Genomic DNA, 27,022 nt, shown 5'->3' with positions numbered 1-27,022 from the left:
TATCACTGGTTTATCACTGCCTTATGGCTTCTCCAGGTTAATACATCTGCCCCCTTGTGACAATGCTATACAAATCTTCATCTTCAGAACAAGACTTAAACCATCTCATGTTGGCAAGTGTAAACCGGAGAAGGCTGGAACCCTAGACCAGACCTGGTCAACCTGTGGCGCTCCAACTGTTGTGAAACTACACATCCCAGCATGCCCTGCCACAGTTTTAGCATTCCCTAACCAGACTGGCAGGGCATGCTGGGACTTATAGTTTCACAACAGCTGAAGAGCCACAAGTTGGCCAGGCTTGCCCTAGACAACCGTAATTATCCAAATACTAAAATAGGCATTGTTTTACAGATAACCAGCCCATGAAGAGGAGAATATACATGAAGATATACAAAACATGGGTTGCCAAACATCAGTTCTATTCACAAATCCAGCCATTTCTGGGTTTCTTGAAGAGATGATCGAAACTGCTGCAGGTCACTCTGAAAAGCCTGCTGCTCCTCCAGGAACAGGTGTCTGCTTTCCTGGGCCTCCTTCCACTTCTCCCTGACACACTGACAACAGAAAAACACGATGTCAGTCACACAGTAGCAGAAAGACAGTAGCAAAATGACACGGCAGGGTTTTTTTCTAATCCGCACTCAGGGTCATGACAACTGCTTGGGAAACACAAAAACCATATCCTTATACAGATGCTTGTGGTCTCCTTAACTGGCAGGAAAGTTTCTTGGGAAAAGCTTGTTGTGTAGAAACGGGTTGGGTTCAGGTGACCGGCGTTTTGGTTCCCACTGGTCAGCGTACAGACGCTGGGATCACGAGCTTTAGATTGTCGGCAGGGAGGCAAGCGCAACGAAGCCCCTTGCAGGCTCAGTGGCTCGCCACAGGTTCTATTCCCGCTCGATGGGTTTCGTGGACACCCACAAGTGGGAATAGTCCCTGTCAGTCGGCATGATAACGGTCGGGCTGTTAATCAGTCAGGATGACGGCGTCGGTACAGTGACCAGTCACATAACTACATCTCATAGAAATAGTAGATCTTTAATATGTAGAAAAACCACACGTGATTTTTGGGTGTATGTATGGTTTAATTACCAGCTGTCCACAGTATCCCCATTATAAAATTGAACCATTACGAGTTAAGGCCTTGTATAAAAAGCAGTGGACCCCCATACAGGGTTGTTGGTAAAATGGGTGTAATTTACACTCCGGAAAGCAGTGTGTAAAAATGGCGTATTTATGTTGTGGTGTAGTGTCATGTTATTCTTACACAGAATGCAGTGCTCGCAATAAAATGTCCAAAACTTGACTACAATACAACCATCGGCTGGGGAGTGAGAAGACTTTACAGACAGGCTAGATGTGCATATGACAAGTGAGTGTCACCAGTGCAATGGCTAATAGTGATTCATGAACTGCTATCTAGTGCTGGCAGTCTGACCTCAGGATGTGCTGAAGACATGGCTTTTCCTTCTCAGCTGTCACATGTGACAGGAATAGTTAATAAGTCTGATTCTTATCGGCTTAGGCAGTCACATTGAACAGTCTATCGTGCCAGGGTTCATCACTAGGCATGTGGGCATATATTCACAGTATGAAAGCAGAAGTCACAGTAAATAACAGCTCTACGAACACTGCATTAATCTCCATAGTTAGCTGGTGTTGTAGTGCATTCTCCAGGCAGGTAAAAATAAGAATTTACTTACCGATAATTCTATTTCTCGTAGTCCGTAGTGGATGCTGGGGACTCCGTCAGGACCATGGGGAATAGCGGCTCCGCAGGAGACAGGGCACAAAAGCAAAAGCTTTAGGATCAGGTGGTGTGCACTGGCTCCTCCCCCTATGACCCTCCTCCAAGCCTCAGTTAGGATACTGTGCCCGGACGAGCGTACACAATAAGGAAGGATTTTGAATCCCGGGTAAGACTCATACCAGCCACACCAATCACACTGTACAACCTGTGATCTGAACCCAGTTAACAGCATGATAACAGCGGAGTCTCTGAAAGATGGCTCACAACAATAATAACCCGATTTTTGTAACAATAACTATGTACAAGTATTGCAGACAATCCGCACTTGGGATGGGCGCCCAGCATCCACTACGGACTACGAGAAATAGAATTATCGGTAAGTAAATTCTTATTTTCTCTGACGTCCTAAGTGGATGCTGGGGACTCCGTAAGGACCATGGGGATTATACCAAAGCTCCCAAACGGGCGGGAGAGTGCGGATGACTCTGCAGCACCGAGTGAGAGAACTCCAGGTCCTCCTCAGCCAGGGTGTGTCCCTGACCAAGTAGCAGCTCGGCAAAGTTGTAAAGCCGAGACCCCTCGGGCAGCCGCCCAAGATGAGCCCACCTTCCTTGTGGAATGGGCATTTACATATTTTGGCTGTGGCAGACCTGCCACAGAATGTGCAAGCTGAATTGTACTACACATCCAACTAGCAATCGTCTGCTTAGAAGCAAGAGCACCCAGTTTTTTGGGTGCATACAGGATAACAGCAAGTCAGTTTTCCTGACTCCAGCCGTCCTGGAAACCTATATTTTCAGGGCCCTGACAACATCTAGCAACTTGGAGTCCTCCAAGTCCCTAGTAGCTGCAGGTACCACAATAAGCTGGTTCAGGTGAAACGCTGACACCACCTTAGGGAGAAACTGGGGACGAGTCCGCAGCTCTGCACTGTCCGAATGGGCAATCAGATATGGGCTTTTGTGAGACAAAGCCGCCAATTCTGACACTCGCCTGGCCGAGGCCAAGGCCAACATCATGGTCACTTTCCATGTGAGATATTTCAAATCCACAGATTTGAGCGGTTTAAACCAATGTGATTTGAGGAATCCCAGAACTACGTTGAGATCCCACAGTGCCACTGGAGGCACAAAAGGGGGTTGTATATGCAGTACTCCCATGACAAACTTCTGGACTTCAGGAACTGAAGCCAATTTTTTCTGGAAGAAAATAGACAGGGCCGAAATTTGAACCTTAATGGACCCCAATTTGAGGCCCATAGACACTCCTGTTTGCAGGAAATGCAGGAATCGACCGAGTTGAAATTTCTTCGTGGGGCCTTCCTGGCCTCACACCACGCAACATATTTTCGCCACATGTGGTGATAATGTTGTGCGGTCACCTCCTTCCTGGCTTTGACCAGGGTAGGAATGACCTCTTCCGGAATGCCTTTTTCCCTTAGGATCCGGCGTTCAAACGCCATGCCGTCAAACGCAGCCGCGGTAAGTCTTGGAACAGACATGGTACTTGCTGAAGCAAGTCCCTTCTTAGCGGCAGAGGCCATGAGTCCTCTGTGAGCATCTCTTGAAGTTCCGGGTACCAAGTCCTTCTTGGCCAATCCGGAGCCACGAGTATAGTTCTTACTCCTCTACGTCTTATAATTCTCAGTACCTTAGGTATGAGAAGCAGAGGAGGGAACACATACACCGACTGGTACACCCACGGTGTTACCAGAACGTCCACAGCTATTGCCTGAGGGTCTCTTGACCTGGCGCAATACCTGTCCAGTTTTTTGTTCAGGCGGGACGCCATCATGTCCACCTTTGGTCTTTCCCAACGGTTCACAATCATGTGGAAGACTTCCCGATGAAGTCCCCACTCTCCCGGGTGGAGGTCGTGCTGAGGAAGTCTGCTTCCCAGTTGTCCACTCCCGGAATGAACACTGCTGACAGTGCTATCACATGATTTTCCGCCCAGCGAAGAATCCTTGCAGTTTCTGCCATTGCCCTCCTGCTTCTTGTGCCGTCCTGTCTGTTTACGTGGGCGACTGCCGTGATGTTGTCCCACTGGATCAATACCGGCTGACCTTGAAGCAGAGGTCTTGCTAAGCTTAGAGCATTGTAAATTGTTCTTAGCTCCAGTATATTTATGTGGAGAGAAGTCTCCAGACTTGATCACACTCCCTGGAAATTTTTTCCTTGTGTGACTGCTCCCCAGCCTTTCAGGCTGGCATCCGTGGTCACCAGGACCCAGTCCTGAATGCCGAATCTGTGGCCCTTTAGTAGATGAGCACTCTGCAGCCACCACAGAAGAGACACCCTTGTCCTTGGAGACAGGGTTATCCGCTGATGCATCTGAAGATGCGATCCGGACCATTTTCCCAGCAGATCCCACTGAAAAGTTCTTGCGTGGAATCTGCCAAATGGAATCGCTTCGTAAGAAGCCACCATTTTTCCCAGGACCCTTGTGCATTGATGCACTGACACTTGGCCTGGTTTTAGGAGGTTCCTGACTAGCTCGGATAACTCCCTGGCTTTCTCCTCCGGGAGAAACACCTATTTCTGGACTGTGTCCAGAATCATCCCTAGGAACAGCAGACGTGTCGTCGGAGACAGCTGCGATTTTGGAATATTTAGAATCCACCCGTGCTGTCGTAGAACTACTTGAGATAGTGCTACTCCGACCTCCAACTGTTCTCTGGACCTTGCCCTTATCAGGAGATCGTCCAAGTAAGGGATAATTAAGACGCCTTTTCTTTGAAGAAGAATCATCATTTCGGCCATTACCTTGGTAAAGACCCGGGGTGCCGTGGACAATCCAAACGGCAGCGTCTGAAACTGATAGTGACAGTTTTGTACCACGAACCTGAGGTACCCTTGGTGAGAAGGGCAAATTGGGACATGGAGGTAAGCATCCTTGATGTCCAGGGACACATATAGTCCCCTTCTTTCTGGTTCGCTATCACTGCTCTGAGTGACTCCATCTTGATTTGAACCTTTGTATGTAAGTGTTCAAATATTTCAGATTTAGAATAGGTCTCACCGAGCCGTCTGGCTTCAGTACCACAATATAGTGTGGAATAATACCCCTTTCCTTGTTGTAGGAGGGGTACTTTGATTATCACCTGCTGGGAATACAGCTTGTGAATTGTTTCCAATACTGCCTCCCTGTCGGAGGGAGACGTTGGTAAAGCAAACTTCAGGAACCTGCGAGGGGGAGACGTCTCGAATTTCCAATCTGTACCCCTGGGATACTACTTGTAGGATCCAGGGGTCCACTTGCGAGTAAGCCCACTGCGTGCTGAAACTCTTGAGACGACCCCCCACCGCACCTGTTTGTACGGCCCCAGCGTCATGCTGAGGACTTGGCAGAAGCGGTGGAAGGCTTCTGTTCCTGGGAATGGGCTGCCTGCTGCAGTTTTCTTCCCTTATGGGGACGAAAGGACTGAGGCTGAAAAGACGATGTCTTTTTCTGCTGAGATGTGACTTGGGGTAAAAAGGTGGATTTTCCAGCTGTTGCCGTGGCCACCAGATCCGATGGACCGACCCCAAATAACTCCTCCCCTTTATACGGCAATACTTCCATGTGCCGTTTGGAATCTGCATCACCTGACCACTGTCGTGTCATAAACATCTTCTGGCAGATATGGACATCGCACTTACTCTTGATGCCAGAGTGCAAATATCCCTCTGTGCATCTCGCATATATAGAAATGCATCCTTTAAATGCTCTATAGTCAATAAAATACTGTCCCTGTCAAGGGTATCAATATTTCCAGTCAGGGAATCCGACCAAGCCACCCCAGCGCTGCCCATCCAGGCTGAGGCGATCGCTGGTCGCAGTATAACACCAGTATGTGTGTATATACTTTTTAGGATATTTTCCAGCCTCCTATCAGTTGGCTCCTTGAGGGCGGCCGTATCTGGAGACGGTAACGCCACTTGTTTTGATAAGCGTGTGAGCGCCTTATCCACCCTAAGGGGTGTTTCCCAACGCGCCATAACTTCTGGCGGGAAAGGGTATACCGCCAATAATTTTCTATCGGGGGAAACCCACGCATCATCACACACTTCATTTAATTTATCTGATTCAGGAAAAACCACATGTAGTTTTTTCACACTCCACATAATACCCTTTTTTGTGGTACTTGTAGTATCAGAAATATGTAACATCTCCTTCATTGCCCTTAACAAGTAACGTGTGGCCCTAAAGGAAAATACGTTTGTTTCTTCACCGTCGACACTGGAGTCAGTGTCCGTGTCTGTGTCGACCGACTGAGGTAAAAGGACGTTTTAACGCCCCTGACGGTGTTTGAGACGCCTGGACAGGTACTAATTGGTTTGCCGGCCGTGTCATGTCGTCAACCGACCTTGCAGCGTGTTGACATTATCACGTAATTCCTTAAATAAGCCATCCATTCCGGTGTCGACTCCCTAGAGAGTGACATCACCATTACAGGCAATTGCTCCGCCTCCTCACCAACATCGTCCTCATACATGTCGACACACACGTACCGACACAGCACACACACAGGGAATGCTCTGATAGAGGACAGGACCCCACTAGCCCTTTGGGGAGACAGAGGGAGAGTTTGCCAGCACACACCAAAAAAGCTATAATTATACAGGGACAACCTTTATATAAGTGTTTTTCCCTTATAGCATTTTATTATATATATACATATCGCCAAATAAGTGCCCCCCCTCTCTGTTTTAACCCTGTTTCTGTAGTGCAGTGCAGGGGAGAGCCTGGGAGCCTTCCCACCAGCATTTCTGTGAGGGAAAATGGCGCTGTGTGCTGAGGAGAATAGGCCCCGCCCCCTTTTCGGCGGGCTTCTTCTCCCGTTTTTCTGAGACCTGGCAGGGGTTAAATACATCCATGTAGCCCCCAGGGGCTATATGTGATGTATTTTTAGCCAGAATAAGGTACTATCATTGCTGCCCAGGGCGCCCCCCCCAGCGCCCTGCACCCTCAGTGACCGCTGCTATGAAGTGTGCTGACAACAATGGCGCACAGCTGCAGTGCTGTGCGCTACCTTATGAAGACTGAAAAGTCTTCTGCCGCCGGTTTCTGGACCTCTTCACTTTTCGGCATCTGCAAGGGGGTCGGCGGCGCGGCTCCGGGACGAACCCCAGGGTGAGACCTGTGTTCCGACTCCCTCTGGAGCTAATGGTGTCCAGTAGCCTAAGAAGCCAATCCATCCTGCACGCAGGTGAGTTCACTTCTCTCCCCTAAGTCCCTCGATGCAGTGAGCCTGTTGCCAGCAGGACTCACTGAAAATAAAAAAACCTAACAAAACTTTTACTCTAAGCAGCTCTTTAGGAGAGCCACCTAGATTGCACCCTTCTCGGCCGGGCACAAAAATCTAACTGAGGCTTGGAGGAGGGTCATAGGGGGAGGAGCCAGTGCACACCACCTGATCCTAAAGCTTTTGTGCCCTGTCTCCTGCGGAGCCGCTATTCCCCATGGTCCTGACGGAGTCCCCAGCATCCACTTAGGACGTCAGAGAAAGGATACATTATCTGATCATCCTAATGCTGGGCAGACACAGGACGATCTATTGGCCAATATATCTTTGGCTGATCTGCAGGTGTGTACAAGCAATATGTCTACACAACGTCTTTGACAGATATATATTGCAGCTGCTGTACAGCACAGCAGATGGACACTATGTCTGCAGATATATTGGTGCATCTTTATGCGTGTATGAACACCAGCGGCATATATAGCTGCAGATCGATTACACTGCAGATATATCTGCCAGTGCATACCCAGATTAAGGCCAATGTAAAGCTGGGTACAAATTAGTAGATATATCTGCAGATCAATTGATCTGCAGATATATCTATAGGCAGGTACACACTACCCGATGTTTAAATGCCGGCATTGAACGATACAGTGTGTACACACTGAATGTTATCGTTCAACAATAACTATCAGTGACGTCACTGCCGGCATTCCCGGACATGCAGCACGGCCAGACATTGACGGGTTGAGCTGCATGTCAGCTCAATATTGGCGATCGCTGAAGAGCGTGCATCGTTCATCAATATCACCCCCATACACACTGGACGATTTCAGGCTAAAAATAAACCGATAACGACATACATGTTATAGTTTATTTTTTAGCAAGAAATCGCCTAGTGTGTACCCCTCGTATGGACAGACCCGGCAATGTGTTGCGCAAACACACTGCCCGATCCGTTGGGACTGACGTCAGGAACTGAGTGGTCGTTTACATCCGCCCGCCCAGTTCAGTAGTCCGTCACCGCCGGCTGCTGCAGCATGTGTACGGGCAGTCAGCTGACCGCCCGTACACACACAGCGATGCAACAATATCTCGGTAGATCTATTGGTCATCGGCTGTGCTGCAGGGCCAACACGATGTGTGTGTGAATGACGGCGTTCACAGACATTGTTCGTGCACACTGGACGACAGACCCGCGATATATCGCCCAGTGTGTACGCACCTTAAGGGACACTATGTGGCATAATATGAATTGAGGGCGTTATATTACCATACATATACTGTACTATGATAGATCATGAAGATCTTCATGCTTGAGAACACCAAATCCATAAATCTGGCCTTCTCTTGAACGCTTGACTCCGGAGAATGTGCAATGCAAAAACAAGCAAGATAGTCAAACAGGCACATCTCTATCAGACGCAAAGTGTGTACAGATTAGTTTCTTAATGTATGGCAATGACTGATGAGCTACAGTACCTTATAGATGATGACCATGTATTTATTAACAGTTTCTTATATAGCGCAGCAAATTCCATTGCGCTTTACTGGACACAATTAGAAGACAAAACTGGACAAAAACAAAGTCATAGAGGTAGGAAGGCCCTGCTCGCAAGCTTACCATCTATGGGGAAATAGGCATGGATACACAAGGATAGGTGCTATCTATTGCATAGTTGTCCACCAGATTGCAAAGGCTCTTGGTGGCCTGCATGATATCACATCACAGCCATGATGAACCAGCGTCACGAGAAAGGGAGAGTGAATATGTGGGACTGGACTGCGGGGATATAATTGGATAGGAAAGCTATGAAGGTAATGGGAGCGGTTCTGGAATTTGATAAGCTTGTCTGAACAGTGAGCTGCCTTATGGAGGTTTACAGAATAGTAGGTACATACGGTTATAAATTCTAACTTTAGGTGCATTGTTCTTTATTACAAAATGTGGATATTTATTAGACATTTGTATTGGCTGCCTAGAGCACATGTAACATTATGCTGACTTCTTGTAGGCAGTGTTGGGCTGAGGCATAAAGGACCCACAGGGGAATGCAGTGATAGGGGCCCTTGTTTAAGAGAGTGTGGCCAGTTGCCACAGAGACTTGGCTAACCATTAGAGAGTGCATGGTCTGGGGCCCTTGATAAATATATATATAGTAAATACTGCTAGTGCATGTGTGATAATGAACCAAATTAATAACATCAATGCACTATAGAGAATACCACATAGTCCTGGGCAGTATTAAGTAACATGTTCTGTATTATTAATAATACATTTTATTTATATAGCGCTCTTTCTCCAATAGATTCAAGGCACTTAAATACATAGCATAATATAGTACAGAAACAAAGAAGTACAGAACAGCTTTTCATAAAATACAGAAGCATGAAGATACTAAAGGGACATTATGGAAATGCTTGAGTAAACAGGAAAGTCTTGAGTCTACTTTTTAAGGATTCTATAGTTGGGGCCGCTCGCACTGTGCGGGAAAGTGAGTTCCATAGAGTAGGTGCCACATGACTAAAAGCTCGACCCCCAGATGAATTACGGGAGATTCTAGGTACTGCTAAAAGTCCTTCATCTACAGATCACAGTAATCGAGTGGGGCAGTATGGGGTCAGAAGCTGTTTCAGGTACCTTGGGCTCTGGTCATGTAGTGCTTTGAAACTCAGTAAGCCAATCCTGGAAGATGATTCGCCATCTTACAGGCAGCCAGTGAAGGGAGTAGAGGATGGGTGTTATGTGGCTAGAACGGGGCTGGTTGGTTAATAGCCTGGCAGCTGTGTTTTGCACTAGCTGTAAGCGATGCAATTCTTTGCTGGGAGACCAAGGTAGAGGGCATTACAGTAGTCTAATCGAGATGATACAAATGCATGGATTACTTGGCAGACCATCTGAGGGAATTACGTGCTTGATTCTGGCTATGTTCCTCAGGTGAAAGACTGAGGATTTCATTGTGGCTGATATCTGAGGTTTAAAGTGTCAAGCCACCATCCAGGACAACACCAAGATTCTGCACAAAATCAGTGGTTTGTAATTCTGAATCCCGAGTGTAAGTCCAGTTGGTTGGCTATGCTGCAGTCGTATCATAAGAACCTATGTTTTATCCGGATTCAGTCGCAGCAACTGGCGCTCATCCACTCGTGGAGTTCAGCTAGACAGCCATTTAGGGTTGCTATTGGGTTATCAGTGCCCAGAGCAAAGGACAAGTACAGTTGTGTATCATCTGCATAGCAGTGGTAGACTAGCCCATGGCGCCTGATTTCACCCAGAGGGAGCATGTATACTGCAAAAAGCATGGGGGGGTAGTATAGAACCTTGTGGGACACCACATGGCAATGGCACTGGTGGTGATGAGTATAATCCAGACGATACTCTCTTTGATCTGCCTGTGAGAAATGATTTGAATCAGTTTAGGACTGTGCCATCCAGTCCACAAAAATGTATCAGTCGCTCAATCAGAAGCCCATGGTCCACAGTATCAAATGCTGCAGAGAGATCCAGAAGGATTAATATTAAACAATCACCTCTGTCTCTTGCCATCAGAAGATCATTTAACACACACACACACACACACACACACACACACACACACGTTGTTTCAGTGCTATGTCTTATCCTGAATCCTGATTGGAATGGATCATACATATCATGGGTTGTCAGGTGGGTTTGCAACCACTTTCTCAATAACCTTTCCTAGGAAAAGGAAGGTTTGATACCGGTCTGTAGTTGGTCATGCAGTTGGGATCTAAACTAGGTTTTTTAAGAGGAGAAAATCCACAAAGAAATAAGTAGGCGCTAGTGTACTGGCTATGAGACAATGATGATATTAATACTGACTGCAGCTTCACTTATTCGAGGTGCTGAGCCTCAAAAAACACCAAAATGATAATAAAAACCACAAAGAGAAGCGCTGTCACTAGAAGTATTAATATATTTTATTAAAATAACCTTAATCACATTATTAAGAATTATAAGAAAAGCTAAACATCCTGTGACTTTAAAAAATACTTTGGCAGCAAAACATCACTTAAAAATGTAGCAATTCATATTCCTCACTGAGGACCTCCTTTGGAACAATGTATCCATCTACCCTCTAAATCAGCGTTTTTCAACCGCTGTGCCGCGGCACACTAGTGTGCCGTCAGCGGTTGCCAGGTGTGCCGCAGCCTGGCGCTCACCGACCACCAGCGATGCCCTGCACAGTGCTCCGCCGCCCGCCCACCAGTGCTCCACTGCCGCCCTCCAGAGATACCTGGGTCCTCCTCCTCTTGCCGTCATCCACGGGCAGCACATTCAGCTCTCCTGCCGCCCGGCCTGTGACCTATGATGACATGCTGTGACACGTAGGTCACTAACGCCACGCTGCATTCCCGCCCGCGCTTGGTGCTGGTGTGTGCTGCAGCCTGCCCTGCTCGTCCTATTCCAGCTGGGATATACACGACTCCAGGCTGACATTACAGTGGGGGCTGTGAGTACTTTTACAGGGGAGGGGGGGGGGGGGGGGGGGAGGGAGTGTGCGTGCCATTACTGTGGGCCTGTGAGTACTATTACATGGGGGGGGCAGTGTGTGTGCCATTAGAGTGTGTGTGTGTGTGTGGGGGGGAGGGGGGGCAGTGTGAATTACTGTGGGGGTCAGTGTGGTTTTTTCCCCCGTGGGTAACTGATAGCGTGCCTTGAGAATTTTAAAGGCTTGTTAGGCGTGCCGCGAGTCGAGAAAGGTTGAAAATCACTGCTCTAAATGATATATAGTAACTCTTGTAGTTAAAAGGAATTCCTTAAGATAAGCTCCACGCGTGGGCTAATTGAAACACTTGAGACCATATATTGGTTGAGGGTTTGAGAGTTCATCCGTGGTGCGTATAGGAATTATTCACATTGATATAATCCGCTCAATTATTTGCGAGATCCCTATTAGCTCTTAATTCCCAATGATGCCGTCCAGAATTGACCAGCTTTTCTAAGGAAGTTTATAGTAGCACAATAACAGATTAAGCATACACCGCTAGTATCTCCATTTTAATAGTTGCCATCACAAGAGCTGGAAGGCGAATATACCAAAAGGCCAATTTATGCGAATTCGTAGGAATTGTTCTAATGATGTGGATTATACCACACAGACAGAGGCTTTGGTTGCATCTTTTTTGAAACAGGGTTATCCTAAGGACCTATTAGAGAAAACACTTATAGAAGTAAATTTGATGGATAGAGAAGGACAGCTTATACCCAAGAAAAATAAGATCCAAAATTCAGCAACCCATGGAGAAACTAACCCAAAATGCTCTTTGACCTTTATAACTAAATATAATACATCAGCCACTGAGATCAAACGTATTAACAAAAACTATATAGTTTACTAAAATTGGATAAATATTTAAAAAATGACATACAAGGAACGCAAAAAGTTGTTTTTAGGAAGGCTGATAATTTAAAATTAAAATTGGCACCTAGTATGCTTAGACCAGACTCCACTAAAGAACCAACTGTGGGGAACTGGTTGGACACTAATCCAAGAACTAAAAGGTTTCTTTAAGTGTGGCAAGTCAAGGTGCCATACATGTGATCATGCAGCACATCGTTGCAATATTATCACATCGTTCAGTAATAAGGAAACTTATGAGTTAAGATCTTTTCTTAACTGTCAGTCTTGCTATGTCATTTATGTTATCACCTGTGGGTGCGGCATTCAGTATGTGGGCCGCACCACAAGAACATTAAATGTTCGGTTCTTAGAGCATAGGAGATTTCTGAATAAAGTGAATAGAACACATAGTTTACCATGTCATGTTGGATCATGTCCGAAGGGGATCCTTAAGGATATAAAAGTTCAAGCTATAGGTTCTCTTATAATTCTTAATAATGTGATTAAGGTTATTTTAATAAAATTAATTAATACTTCTAGTGACAGCGCTTCTCTTTGTGGTTTTTTTTTTTTTTTTAAGAAGAGGTCTAACAATTGATTCCTTTAGGGGTCCAGGAAAATTCATGTGCACAGTCTGGAACGTGATCTCTAGAAGAAAAATTGGGGCCCTCCAGTGGTTTCCCCTGTACCCCAGGCAACTCTGCCTGTGAGCGCTATTTTGGTTCTCGTTTACATATAGCACACAAACCCCCACATAGCAACCACAGTCCCCAGCATCCACACCCAACAGAAAAACAAAACTAAATTTACTTTATAGAATTTAAGTGTAATATGTACCTGCACAAGATCTCTGTGTTCCACAGTTACATTGCTACAGCGTTTCAGTTCATTTAATAGATTCTCTGTGAAGGCCTCGAACAGAAAGACACATTTTTATATACACATACAACTTGCATCATTTGCTAATATGTAAATCTTGTGTACACACATACTAGAAATAGCATCTCCTTGCAATCACCGTTTGTATTTTTCAGTATATCCAAATTATGGAAATAGGATGTCTCTCTCACAACATACACCTGTATTACACATACATAGATAGATAGAGAGATAGATCTATATATCTATACACACACACACACATCTATATTACACACTTTTTTTTTTTTAAATAGCTCAAACAAATCCACTATTCATTTAAGACCCTCTCATACTTTATAATCCACGCAGACTACGATTTAGAACAGTAAACTGTGCCAGTCGCTGAGAGACACCCTGCCCGAAGCATGGTGAGCGAAGCGAGGGTACTCCATGCACTAATTGGAGGTACACTTGCTGGAAGGGACGTTTTGACAAAAAAAACCCCAAAAAACCCTCATGTCGACATTGTCATGTGTCGACCCTTTGACCATGTGCATGTTGACCTAGAGATTGACGATCTTGTGACTGTCAACCCTTTAATCCATAACCGGGGCATTCCTGTGCATTCAACAGATTACCTTTAAAAGGTCTATTACATTCAGTCGGTCTGTCGGTGTATACCAAAGCCAAAAATGCCTCAGGAGACATACACCACATACAGTAACTGAAAAGCCCAACTCCTCCTCACCTTGGTCTCTTCCCTCACTTTGCTGGTCTCTTCTGCAGCAGCAATAATACGGTCACCTGACACTGAAAGGGAAGGCAATATACAATCATACAAAAGGCTTATTAACCATTTTACTTATATACTGAAGCAAACTGTTGCCTTATGTACATTATGGGTGTTTTCAATTGGTGCCGAATTTCCAGACAGTCGGAAAATCAGCACTTTGACTGTTTTTAGGACGAATTACATTCGCTCTATTAAATGCCCATGCTGATTATCTGACTGGTTGGAAAAAAAAAAATAAAAAATCCGGTACTGGCAAACACCACGCGGATCTGCGAATTAGCCGACGATACACGTGTTGTCTAATTTGCGGCCGTTTTCACCCGTTTTGGGGTCCGTATTCACCCATGCCAATTCGACAAAAAAAGTGAAAAGGCATGGTCAAAAACGGATTCAAAAACGGGCAAACACCTGCTATTGAATACACATGGTGGAATTAAAGCAGGAGGCATAGATGCACTAAGGCCAGTGATCACAGAGTGATTTCCAGGGGAGTGCACTTGTGGCTTTCTGGTACGTAAAGTAAAGGGGGTACTCACGGAGCGATCGCTGCTTAAAATCTAAGCTATCTAGTCAGATAGCTTAGATTTTAAGCAGCGATCGCTCCGTGAGTACCCCCCTTTACAGACCACTCATCTGAAGGGTATATTCAATTGTTCTCAATGCTGGCAGTTATCAGGGATTGCCTGAGGCACACCGAACAATCTGATTACCAGCCCTATTTTTCCATGAAAACATACAGGTGTGGGAACGTATCCAGTATGTTTTTACGAGAAAACAGGAATATTTTCTCTCAAAAAAAGAAATAACTGAATTGCCCGAGAATGACCATTGGACAAAAATCACGATAATCTCCTTTTTCATGCAGACCATTGATTACCCCACTTAGGATGCTAGGGGTTCAGATTCACCGCAGATTGTCATCGTAAGTAAATTAAAGGTCACTCAAACTCCAAATCAACTATAAAAATAGAAATCTGTGTAGAGTATATAAATGGCAGTAAAAATAGGAAATTAATACCTACCGGTAATTCCTTTTCTCATAGTCCGTAGTGGATACTGGGGAATGTACTTTAGTACCGTGGGGTATAGATGGGTCAATTGGAGCCTGGCACTTTACAAATTAGTGTGTGCTTGCTCCTCCCCTCTATGGCCCTCCTAGTAGACTCCGTGTAGGAAACTGTGCCTGAGGAGACGGACATATTGTGAGAGAAGCGGATTCGGTTTTACTCGGTTCTCAAAACGGCATCTTATTGGCTATCCAAAACACGTGACATCCGTGAGCCAATAAGATGCCGTTTTGAGAACAGAGTAAAACCGAATCCGCTCATCTCTAAGAAGTATATATACACACACACACACACACACACACACACACACACACACACACCACAGCGGTGAGATGACGAACCAACACACAACATTAACGGTAAGCAGAGCTAACCAGAACAAAGAATAGCAATGCTAACCCAACATGGAACAGCGACAGCAACAACAGACACAACCAAAAACACTGTGGAAGGGGTTTTGGACTTAACTTTCGCGGTCCAAAAGGACTGCAATGTAGACGTAGGATAAGATTTCCTAGTCGGCGGTGCTGCCGAGTGAAGAAAGGTCGACTTACCCGCAGTTGCCGTGGAGATCCACGCATCCCCAAACAGAGCCTGACCTGTGAAGGGTAGGTACTCCACACTTTACTTGGATTCTGCATCCGCAGACCATTGGCGCAGCAAGACTCCTCTATGTGCCGAGACAGCCATGGAAGAAGCCCTTGCATTAAGCAGGCCAAGGTCCTTCATGGCCTCCACCATGAAACCTGCAGAATCCTGTAAGTGACATGAAAACAATTCAATGTCACTCCTATCCATAGTATCCAAGTCCTCTAGTAATGTGCCAGGCCACCTTACTATGGCTTTAGAAATCCACACACAAGCAACAGTGGGTCTTAAAGCTACACCTGTAGCTGTGTATAGTGATTTGAGTGTAGTCTCAATCTTGCAGACAGCCGGTTCTTTCAAAGCGGTTGAACCAGGGACAGGTAAAACCACCTTTTCAGCCAATCTAGATACAGAAGCGTCTATTATAGGCGGGTTTTCCCACTTTTTCCGGTCCTCTTCGGGGGAAAGGAAAAGCAATGAGAACCCTCTTTGGGATATGGAATTTCTCTCTCTGGGTTCTCCCAGGATTTTTCAAACAAGGAGTTTAACTCCTTAGAAGCAGGGAAGGTAAGGGAGGATTTCTTAGTTTCTGTAAAGTAAGCCTCCTCCACCTGCTCAGGTACTCTCTCAGTAATGTATAAAAAGTCCGTAATGGCCTCAATCATTAATTGCACCCCCTTAGCAAGGGATGCACCCCTCTTACATATCCCCATCACCGTCCCCTGTATCAGAGTCGGTATCTGTGTCAGCTTGCATTGTTAGGGAAAGAGCTCGCTTTTTTTGGATATGTAGTAGGGGTCCCAGATGGGGTACTGGGAGTTGAACACTTCAAAACCTCTACAGAATTCCTGAAAACCTGCATTTCTTTCTCATCATATGACATCCTAGATGAAATCTGTGATATCATTCCCCTTAAAGAATCCACCCATGGGGGTTCAGATTCAGAGGGCTGGGAAATTACATTGCAGTCCTGAGTACATGGTCTAGACTCTTCAGGAGAAGATACACACTCTGCAGCACAAGCCAGAGTCCCTAGACATAGTAATGAGGATATATACACACACACACACAGGAAAATGTCAGACAGTTCCTCCCAGAGTACCTTCAGAGAGGTCAGAGTATAAGGAGCCAGCCATACAGCACCCCAGTAAGCAGTTAATATAATAAAAGCACAACGCTGACTGAGTAACCTTAATAGGATAATCAGTTCTTAAGTTCACTCTCCCCCCCCCCTGTCTATAACACCCTGGTACCGCAGAGGTATGCTGGAGTTATGTGGAGGGCAGCGCTCCCTGTCAGCGTCTCCTACTGATGATCTGCAGGGAGAAAATCGCGCAGGTGAGTGCTGGATCCGTTCTGAGGAGAAGTCCCGCGCCCTGTAATGGCATGTCTTAATGCACTTAGTTTTTTATAATGGCCTGAGGTAATGTGCTGCTAACAGCAGGATTAGCCCCTGTTAGCATTATGTGACCACTGTAGGGTGATTGCGCTGGCCCAGGATGCTCCTCACAACACCGTACACAGTGTGCCGCTGAACCCTCCGAAGCGCAGCCTGTCAGAGCTGCGCTCCCACCCTTGTGCCGCCATTCCCGCCGGCGGGAAAGTGACAGTTTGTTTTGCGTGAGGAAAAACGACTGCTGTGTCGCAGCGTCCTCTAGAGGGAGTTAGAACACATCCCGTATAGCCAGAATGAGGGGTTCAATAACCTGTTCTGAAGTGGGATCCCCACCAATGGGGTCCACGTTCTCCCCATCCTCTTGTATTTCTCTCTCAGAATCTGAGTGTAAGGCAGGCAATCCACGTTTTTGTGGACCTGAAGAGATGGGGGACATCTGCCCTAGCAGCCAGGTCTGCAACAGCCTGCTGTAATTGCTGAGTTTTATGGGAATTTGCAGTGAGCCGAGACGACATATCTGACATCATAGTTGTGATTGCACCTACCCAGGAAAGCTCCGGACCCTCCCCCACAGCCTCCTCAATGATTTGTGAGGACTGACTGCATTGTTCACATGAAAGGGAACCAGATTATAGAGGGGAGAATCTGGTGTTACACACTGCACAACTTCTATTTTACCATGATTGCAATAACAATATAGCCACACACAGACAAGTATAACGTAAGCCTGCCCTTACTGTATGTGAGGGGGAGACAGGGAGAAGGCACCAGCACACCCAAGCCACCTAGCCGCAGTGAGGCTGGTAGTTGTTGTATTCAGTGAAACACTATGTTATATTATAGACATATATATTCCCAATAGGGCACAGAATGTGCACAATAGCGGCTCTCCCCGAGATACACCCAGTACCAAGTTTCCAGGGTGTTCCTGCTTGTCTGGAGGAGGCGTGTGTGCCTGCTGCTGCCGCTGTATGCAGAGGAAGGCGCCAAAATGCCGCCAAGCCCGCTCTGAGGAAGCTCCGCCCCCTGTAATGGTTATTTATACTACCAATGTCTCCCAAACAGTGTAACACATAATATAAATGCAAGTTTTCACTAAACCGCTGCCAGTGTACCCAGGGGGCTATAGTGGGTTTCCCCCAGAAGGGTCCCGTGTGCCTCACCCCTGCGTGTTAGCTGCACCTTGAACCGGGGGACACCCCCAGCGGAGCCCCCGGTTTGTACTCACCACCGATGTCACCTTCAGGTTAGGGGTGTGCTGCGATTGAGACAGCCAAGGCGCAATGCCCCGCTGAACAATACCTCTGAGGACGGTGGTCCTGAAGCGGGAAAGCGGCTCTGACACCTTACAAGGCCGGTGACCGTGTGCGAGAAACAGCACCTCAGGAGCTTAGTGCCCTGTCAGCGGGCATACGAACCATTAACTGTATATTAAGTTGGTTCGGTCCCACCCCTAAGTCCCACGACGCAGGCAGACTGGTTGCCAACCAGTGCTGCCTGAAAAAAAAAAAAAAAAAGTCTGAAGAAAACTCTGGAGCTCAGAGAAGTGTGCCCCGCTCCTTGGGCACATTTTTCTAAACCGAGTCTGCTAGGAGGGGCATAGAGGGGAGGAGCCAGCACACACAAATTCTTAAAGTGCCAGGCTCCAATAGACCCGATCTATACCCCACAGTACTAAAGTACATTCTCCAGTATCCACTGGGACGTTAGAGAAAATACATACTCTAAAGCAATTTCACACTTAGCACTACATTTAGCAGCCTAAACAGGTCTCAAATTAAGAGCTGCCAATTCACTCACTTGCTTTGTCAAATTACAGGATTAGGAGAGCGATAGAGAGGGATGCACGGTACAAAACATTAATGCAAAGATTTCTACAGTCAGCTAAAGTCATATGCCACATACAGTACATAAAGAGATTGATCATAAAGATATGAATTTGTTTTTCCTTTCTGAGATTGATCATCAGTAGTTTATTTGCTCTCTACATTCATTCAATCATTTCTACTTGCTTAATCCGATTACCTGGGTCAATGTTTCTACTCTCTAAAATAACAAGACTTCTATCCATGCGCCGATTTAGTTCTTGTAGCTCTTTTTTCGCTGCATCCCGTTGTTGAATCAACTCTTTTACCATATTCTGTTAAATAAAAGCATTGATAGCACATCAGAATTAAAGAAAATAACCTTGTATTTTGGAATCCAATATAAAAATTTTTTTGAAGTTATTTTTTTTATATTGTATCTCTTCGTTTTGGCGTTTGTTTTCCAGTAATCTTTAGATCTTTCAATAAACGGATGCGTGTAAACAGGAATGGTGACCTACTATGCAACCAAAAGGACAAGATAAACTCTGGGGGGGATATTTAAAAATGATAACCACACTTTTGTGGCCTATAGTTTTGTCCACATCTCAGGAAGGATTACTTGCCAATGTGTACTAGCCATTGGTGGCATCTGGGAGTCCGTCTGTACATAAGCAATGGGGTGAGCCAGGAGGTAAGACATCAGCATTAGGTTGATATTCTGATTTCATCAGTCCCTTTGGCCTATTTTCTGTTCCAACAGATCCTTGGCATCAAAGACAAGTCATAGTGCTACTCATCTTATTGCAGGGCCACAAGTGTCGTCCACACGGACAGCAAGGAAATAACCACTTCCGATCACTACGGCAAACTGGCACAAATAGTTTGGCCTCACGAAAGCTAAATTTTCACAGATCCAGATTTTACTGGGCAACTTAAACTACATTTCTTTGAGGAAGATGACCACACACACACACGGAAATGCAGTCACTGGACCTGCCTGAAAATTCATCTCATTATGCAAATGTTTTGGGACAACAGTCATTAATTGTGGTACAATATGGCCTAAAATGGATCATACTGGATGAGTATGGAACACCAGAGGTTCTAGTTGCTAGTTACCCATGGGTGGAGGGAGCGTAGTCTGCAAATCGACCCACCCTCCTCCGCACCAGTCAGTGACCAATGCCCGTTTCCCCAGCACACGTTAAGCAACAGCAGCTGTCTGGCTGCGTAGGGGGGAGTGATCACACCCCCCCTCCCACCACACACACACACACACCTTATCTGCACCCAGCTGAGGGATACAATAGTTCCCCCTTTCAGGGTTCTCTGTACAACATATTAGAAGTACTTTTGAACTTGCCTGATCTCTGAGTAGACAGCTCTGACAGCATAAGGAAGTGTTAAACCAGTGACAAATGCAAGGTGATAAACGCACCAGCCAATCAGCTCCTAACTGTTAATTTATATATTGGAGCCGATTGGCTGGTGCGTTTATGACCTTGCACTTCACTGGTTTATCACTTCCTTCTCCTGGATAATATATCGCTCCTCACAAAGGGGCAGATGTAACAGTTCCTCACCTGTGTGCTGACCAAATCGCCGTGCAGACTATTATTTGCTGCCTCCAATAACCGATTCCGGTCCCTCAGCTCACTTTCTATTATATACTGGTTACCTGGGCTGCAAGAAAGAATTTTTTTTTTTTTAAATGATATATTATAAAAAAAAATAATAATAGTATTATACACATGAATGTACACACAGATATAGTGTCCGCAAATACATATCCTAAAAATAGGATTTTAATACCTACCGGTAAATCCTTTTCTCGTAGCCCATAAGGGATATTGGGGGAATGTGTACTAGCCATTGGTGGCATCTGGCACTTTAAGAGTTTGAGTGTGTGGGCTGGCTCCTCCCTCTATGCCCCTCTTACCAGACCCAGTCTAGAAACTGTGCCCGAGGAGAAAGACATCTTCGAGAGAAGGATTGTACACAGATAGTGGCGAGATTCACACCAGCTCACACACAAGGCAAACTTCAGCAATGGCTGAACAAGATTACTTACCAAGTAACAAAACAGTACGCAACATAGAACTAAGCAGTACTGAAGGAAATAACCAAAGCAGGATCACGAAGCGCTGGGCGGGCACCCAGCATCCTCTACAGACTACGAGAAAAGAATTTACCGGTAGGTAATTAAAATCCTATTTTCTCTTACGTCCTACAGGATGCTGTGGTCCACATTAGTACCATGGGGATGTACCAAAGCTCCCAGAACGGGAGGGAGAGCGCGGAGGCTCTTGTGGAACCAATTGACCAAACTGAAGGTCCTCAGAGGCAAAAGTATCAAACTTGTAGAACTTTGTGAACCTGTTTGACCCCGACCAAGTAGCTGCTCAGCAGAGATGTAATGCCGAGACACCCCGGGCAGCCGCCTAGGAAGAACCCACCTTACGAGTAGAGTGGGCCTTAACAGACGTAGGACACGAATGCTGGATAGTGAACCTGATCCAGCGAGAGATCGTCCGCTTAGAAGCTGGACACTTAATTTTCTTCGGATCATACAGGACAAACAGAGTCCGATTTTCTGTGACGAGCAGTCCACCTCACATAGATCTTTAGAGCCCTTACAACATCTAAGGACTTTGATGAAATTGAGGAGTCAGTCACAACTGGCACCACAATAGGTTGATATGAAATGCCGACACAATCTTCGGAAGAAACTGCTGACGTGTCTGAAGCTCAGCTCTACATGGAAGAAAAAGTATGGGCTTTTACATGACAAAGCCTCCAACTCTGACACACGTCTAGCAGAAGCTAAGGCCAACAAAGTGATAGCCTTCCACGTGAGAAACTTGACCTCAACCTCCTGTAGAGGTTCAAACCAATCCGACTGCAGGAACTGCAACACCACGGTAAGATCCCAGGGCGCCGTAAGCTGTATAAAGGGAGGCTGGATGTGCAGAACTCCCTTCAAAAAGGTCTGAACTTCAGGGAGGGCAGCCAATTGTTTCTGGAAGAAAATGGATAGGGACGAAATCTGGACCTTCCCAGATCCCAACCTCAGGCCCATATCCACACCGGCTTGTAGGAAGAGGAGAAACCGTCCCAGTTAAAACTCCACCGCAGGAAAATTTCTTGGACTCACACCAAGACACATTTCTTCCAAATACGATGGTAATGTTTAGACTTACTCCTTTCCTAGCCTGTATCAGGGTAGGAATAACCTTGTTCGGAATGCCCTTTCGAGCTAGTATCTGGCGTTCAACCTCCATGCCATCAAACGTAGCCGTGGTAAGTCTTGATAGGCGAACGGCCCCTGACGCGTGTCTTTCTGCCCAGAGGATGATTCTTGTCACCTCAGACATTGCAGCTCTGCTCTTCGTTCCGCCCTGTCGGTTTATGTAGGCCCCTGTCGTTATATTGTCCGACAGCACTTGAATGGCCCGATTTCTTAGAAGATGGACCACCCGAAGAAGACCGTTGTAGACAGCTCTTAGTTCCAGGATGTTGATGGGCAGGCCGGCTTCCAGACTTGACCACCTTCCTTGGAATGTTTCCCTCTGAGTGACTATGCCCCAGCCCCGAAGGCTCGCATCCGTGGTTAGGAAGACCCAGTCCTGAATCCCGAACCTGCAGCCCTCCAGAAGGTGAGGCAATTGGAGCCACCAGAGAAGTGAAATCCTGGCCTTTGGCGACAGACGAATCCTCTGGTGCATGTGGAGATGAGATCCTGACCACTTGTCCAGGAGATCCAGATGGAAGGCCCGAGCATGGAACCTCCCGTATTGGAGAGCCTCGTAAGAGGCCACCATCTTTCCCAAAAGGCAAATGCAGTGATGAACTGACACCCGAGCTGGCTTCAGGACATCCCGGACCATTGTTTGTATCACTAACGCCTTTTCCTGCAGAAGAAACACCCTCTGCACTTCTGTGCCGAGGACAACCTCTGGGTCGGCACCAAATGGGACTTTGGGAGAACAATGGACTGCAACAGCTTCTCCTTGGACGAAGCCTTTATCAGCAGATCGTCCAGACATGGAATGATGTTCACCCCTTGTTTGCGGAGAACCATCATCTCTGCCATCACCTTGGTGAAGACCCTCGGTGCTGTTGAGAGGCCGAATGGCAGGGCCTGGAACTAGACAGTCCAATAATGCGAAACGGAGATAAGCCTGATGTGGCAGCCAAATCGGAATGTGGAGGCACACATCCTTGATACCCAGGGATATCATGAATTCCCCCTCTTCCAGACCTGATATCACAGCTCTGAACTTGAACTCCTTTAGAAAGGGGTTCAGTGATTTTAGCTTAAGAATGGGCCTGACCGAACCACCTGGTTTCGGTATCACGAAAAGGTTAGAATAGTAACCTGTGGTTTGTAAATGAGGAACTGGTACAATGACTTGTGCCTCCACCAACTTCTGGTCAGCCTCCTGTAGTACAGTTCTGTCTGCCAGTAGAACTGGCAAGTCCGATTTGAAAATCAGTGAGGAGGGAGATTGAAATTCCAACCTGTATTCCTGGGACACAATATCTATCACCCAGGGATCCAGGCCGAACAATACCCAGACGTGACTGAACTGTCCAAGTCTCGCCTCCTACCGGCCCCACCTCCAGGCCACGCGGTCCACCGTCTCACTCGCCACCGATTCTTCAGCTCTGCAAGGGGGTGGCAGCATGCTGCTGGGGCGAGCGGTCCCCTGTGGCGGAGAACGATCAGACCCCTCTGGTGCTCAGTGTCCAGTCAGCGGAGACAGTGGCTCAGACCCTGCAGGGCGGACACTGCTCCCCTCCCCTCGCTGCAGGGAGGATGTTGCCAGCAGCCTCCATGTAAAACAAAAAAACCCTAAAACAACATTTTACTAGGAAAACTCAGGAGAGCTCCCCTAGCTGTGACCGGCTCCTCCGGACACATTTTCTAAACTGAGTCTGGTAGGAGGGGCATAGAGGGAGGAGCCAGCCCACACTCTCAAACTCTTAAAGTGCCAATGGCTCCTAGTGGACCCATCTATACCCCCATGGTACTAATGTGGACCCCAGCATCCGCTAGGACGCAAGAGAAAAATGATTTGCAAAGCTTGATGTGGAAAAACTTAAGTGGCCTGCACTGGGCTCTTCCCGGCCTCAAATGAACTGGAATGCAGACTGGCTTCATTACCCAACCTCACTAATGCTCTTGTGGCTGAAGGGGATGCCAATCCCCAGAAAGGCTCCAAAACCTAGTATTTTCAGGGAATTAGAGGCTATTATAACAGCAAAGGTGCAATGTGATGTTCAGCAAGCATGAGAGATGTTTGGTCGGGAGGTACTGTTACTCACCCACGCACTGGAGGAATGGTTTTCTTAGGCAGGAGAGCTTTCTTTCTGTGTAAACAAACAAATTAAGGATTATATAATATACATATACTCAGCCACTGTTTCTTACAGCAGAGAATTAGTATACTGAGCAATGCAAAAAACTGAGCATCAGTGCATCATCGCTGGGAATTCTTAAGACACAAAACTGGTTAGTAAACTTGATTCAAAAATCAATGTAGTCCATATATTTACAGCTTTGCCTATCAAAATATAAAATGCCTATCAATACAACAATAAAGTAGTAACATCAAGGGGCCTACTCATCAAGGTTAATACATCTCCTGTGTACAGAATAGTCCCGATATCCTATACTTTCCCACATTTTAATATGAAGACGACTATTCTAATCAGCTTTGAAAACAGGAAATTCCCAGATACTGAGGGCAGGCACTAACGTAAACTTCAGATGGCATTAGTCCACCGAGCGAGAATGCTTCCTACTGGAGGACGGCAAGATTGCGGAGAGGGGACCATTCTGTAATATGCCCCTATAAATGTAGTTGTACATAATACTAATAGCAATTGTAAATAGCAATACTATTTAGCAACTTACCCATTACCTGCAGCCTTAAACACAACAAGATCATGAGCACTAGATGAGAATGCGATGTTAGGATCCCTGCTAAATAGTGGAAGAACAGTCTTCTGAGGACAAGGCTTCTTGGCACAAGATACCACAGGGTCTATAAGAAAGACAGAGCTTCAATTTACAAGTGAAAACACGCCAGCCAATCAATTATTCACTTGCAGCAATAGTGCTCATGTTAGGCTGTTTTAGCATGGCAGCACCCCTGCCTTTTACCGGCGCCTTCCTAAATCAGCCTGATCTGCCGCCGTGTGAATGCTACCGATAGTAGCGGGGCACTAACATACCCGCAGCTCTGCACGAGAGACTGCACATATTCCACGCATGACATAAAGCAGCCATCATGGCAGACTTCCATTTAACTCTCAACCTCTATGTGCCTAATTGAATAACCATCATCCTGAAATTCTAACCAACTACAGTAATCAGAAGCTAGACGTACTCTATCTAAAGTGTACAATTCCCAGAAACCCATAGGAAATAGGCATGACTTACCTGTTGCATTTGCTGCCTGAGATCTAACCGGTAACTTTGATCTCTCCATGGTCGCTAAACCTTTCATAAGTGCAACGCTTTGTCTGTTGGCATAAAGACACCATGGGTTACTGCAATACATAATATAATCACGATTCTGTAGGCACATGCCCTATGCACAGAAGTATAATAACCCTTTTACATCAAAATCCCAGATCCAACCAGGGATTTCGAACGCTGGGCCTAATTCACTAAGCTTTGCAAGTGCAATCCTTAGCAATGGAAATGCAGGAGGAGGTGCACACCACCTCCTCCCTGCATTGTGATGCCATCGAATGAGAGATGACCATCGGTCGCAATGTTAGTGTGCAAGGGCAGGTTGAGTGAGCCTAAGCTTTCTCAGCCTTGTTGTGGCAGAGAGGCTAGCGAGGCCTAGAAAACTGCATCCCGCGACACAGACTTTGCCACTCCTAGAAAAAGGGGGCGACAACTCCCCATTTTCTCTAACACCAGTCACCCCCCATCCCGTCTCACGAACACCTCTGCTTGTCAATAAGGCAGAGGCATTAACTTCCTGCGCATGTCCATCGGGGTAAATGCAGTAAGGATCACATCAGCGATCCTTACTGATTTACCCCCACTGTTCCAATCAGGGTCAGAACCAGGATTTACCCCATTTCCACTGCAGTGCTGACCCGGGATATTCCCAGCTCAGCACAGTTTAGGGTCTTTAAGGCTGGCGCAGGGAGATTACAGCAGCTACAAAAGGGAGAAAGAAGAAGGCTCTTGTGTGGGCGCCCACACAAGAGCCTTCTTCTTTCTCCCTTTTGTTTATGCATATGTCACTGGCTCTGGGCGCACCCCCAAACTGGACATTATATTAAAGATTTTACTTGAAAATTGTCCAAATTTGGTTTTTCTGTAATCAAAAACTATTTTCAGACCGGTGCCGGGTCGCCCCCTTTGTGTAACAGATTACAGCATCTGCAAGCACTGGGAAATCCACAGATCGGAACCTCCCCAGTACACCTTACACGCAGCATCCATTGACCTTCACCCCAGAATCACTACCATCTGCACAGCAGGGCAGACAGAAGCAGAGACTGCGCGCACTGTGTCCACCAACATCCTAAACTCCCACAGGACACTGCGGGTTGCGAGGTATGGGCTCTCCCATTGCTGTAAACGGGTCCCGGGTTACCCAGTTACACTGCCCCTCAACAGGGGTTATACCCGTGTGCAACCCTGGTTGAGACACAGGTAGGGGTGCAATAACCGGGGTTTTGGTCAAGGTATAAAAGGGGTACTAACCACTTAACTGGCATGGTCAGATTACATGTCCCCCAGCTTTTGACAAGGAGATCTGTTCTGCAGATATTATATATTTTAAATTTAAAAAAAAAAAATACTTTTTAAAACTTAATTAAATAAAACAAAAGTAAAAATCAACAATATGCAGTTAAGGGGTTAATGACACTACGAAAAGGACAGAAACACAACAGCCATCACCCACAGCAACAGCGAACCTACGTGTGAGACTATAACACAACCAGAAATGCGGGTCAGCCGCCTGTGGTACCCGGGCGTGCGGCTGCTGACGGTCAGTTACGGGTCACTCGCAGCGGGGGCAGCACAAGCTCTCCAAAACCGACCCTATCTCCGCGCCGTAAGAGCTTTTCAAACGAGTCAGACGTCACTTCCGGACATGCGCAGAACTGGCCTGTGTGGCACTGCTAGTGGAC

General features: G+C 46.4%; 1 protein-coding gene across 1 annotated transcript; it reads right to left on the bottom strand.

Moving 5' to 3' along the window:
• Positions 1-27,022, bottom strand: KNSTRN (kinetochore localized astrin (SPAG5) binding protein). The gene is made up of 9 exons (XM_063947315.1): positions 26,811-27,022; positions 25,302-25,384; positions 24,774-24,903; positions 24,182-24,226; positions 20,437-20,536; positions 19,071-19,185; positions 13,950-14,011; positions 13,178-13,252; positions 1-554 (listed from the first exon to the last, which is right to left on the bottom strand). The coding sequence occupies exons 2-9, from the start codon at positions 25,366-25,368 to the stop codon at positions 423-425; spliced, it is 726 nt and encodes a 241-aa protein (XP_063803385.1). The 5' UTR covers positions 25,369-25,384; positions 26,811-27,022; the 3' UTR covers positions 1-422.

This window comes from Pseudophryne corroboree, chromosome 12 (assembly GCF_028390025.1).
Source record: "Pseudophryne corroboree isolate aPseCor3 chromosome 12, aPseCor3.hap2, whole genome shotgun sequence".
In the NCBI taxonomy this organism is placed as follows: domain Eukaryota; kingdom Metazoa; phylum Chordata; class Amphibia; order Anura; family Myobatrachidae; genus Pseudophryne; species Pseudophryne corroboree.
Note: the sequence above shows the minus strand (reverse complement) of the source record. Positions and strands in the feature narration are given on the sequence as shown.

What these genes read in the sequence shown, in the direction of transcription:
- KNSTRN (XM_063947315.1), bottom strand. Translation starts at nt 25,368, where the DNA reads ATGAAAGGTTTAGCGACCATGGAGAGATCAAAGTTACCGGTTAGATCT. An exon ending in ACCATTCCTCCAGTGCGTGG is followed by an intron (nt 20,537 to 24,181) that starts GTGAGTAACAGT and finishes TCTTTCTTGCAG; the next exon opens with CCCAGGTAACCAGTATATAA. An exon ending in AACACAGAGATCTTGTGCAG is followed by an intron (nt 555 to 13,177) that starts GTACATATTACA and finishes TTCTGTTGTCAG; the next exon opens with TGTGTCAGGGAGAAGTGGAA.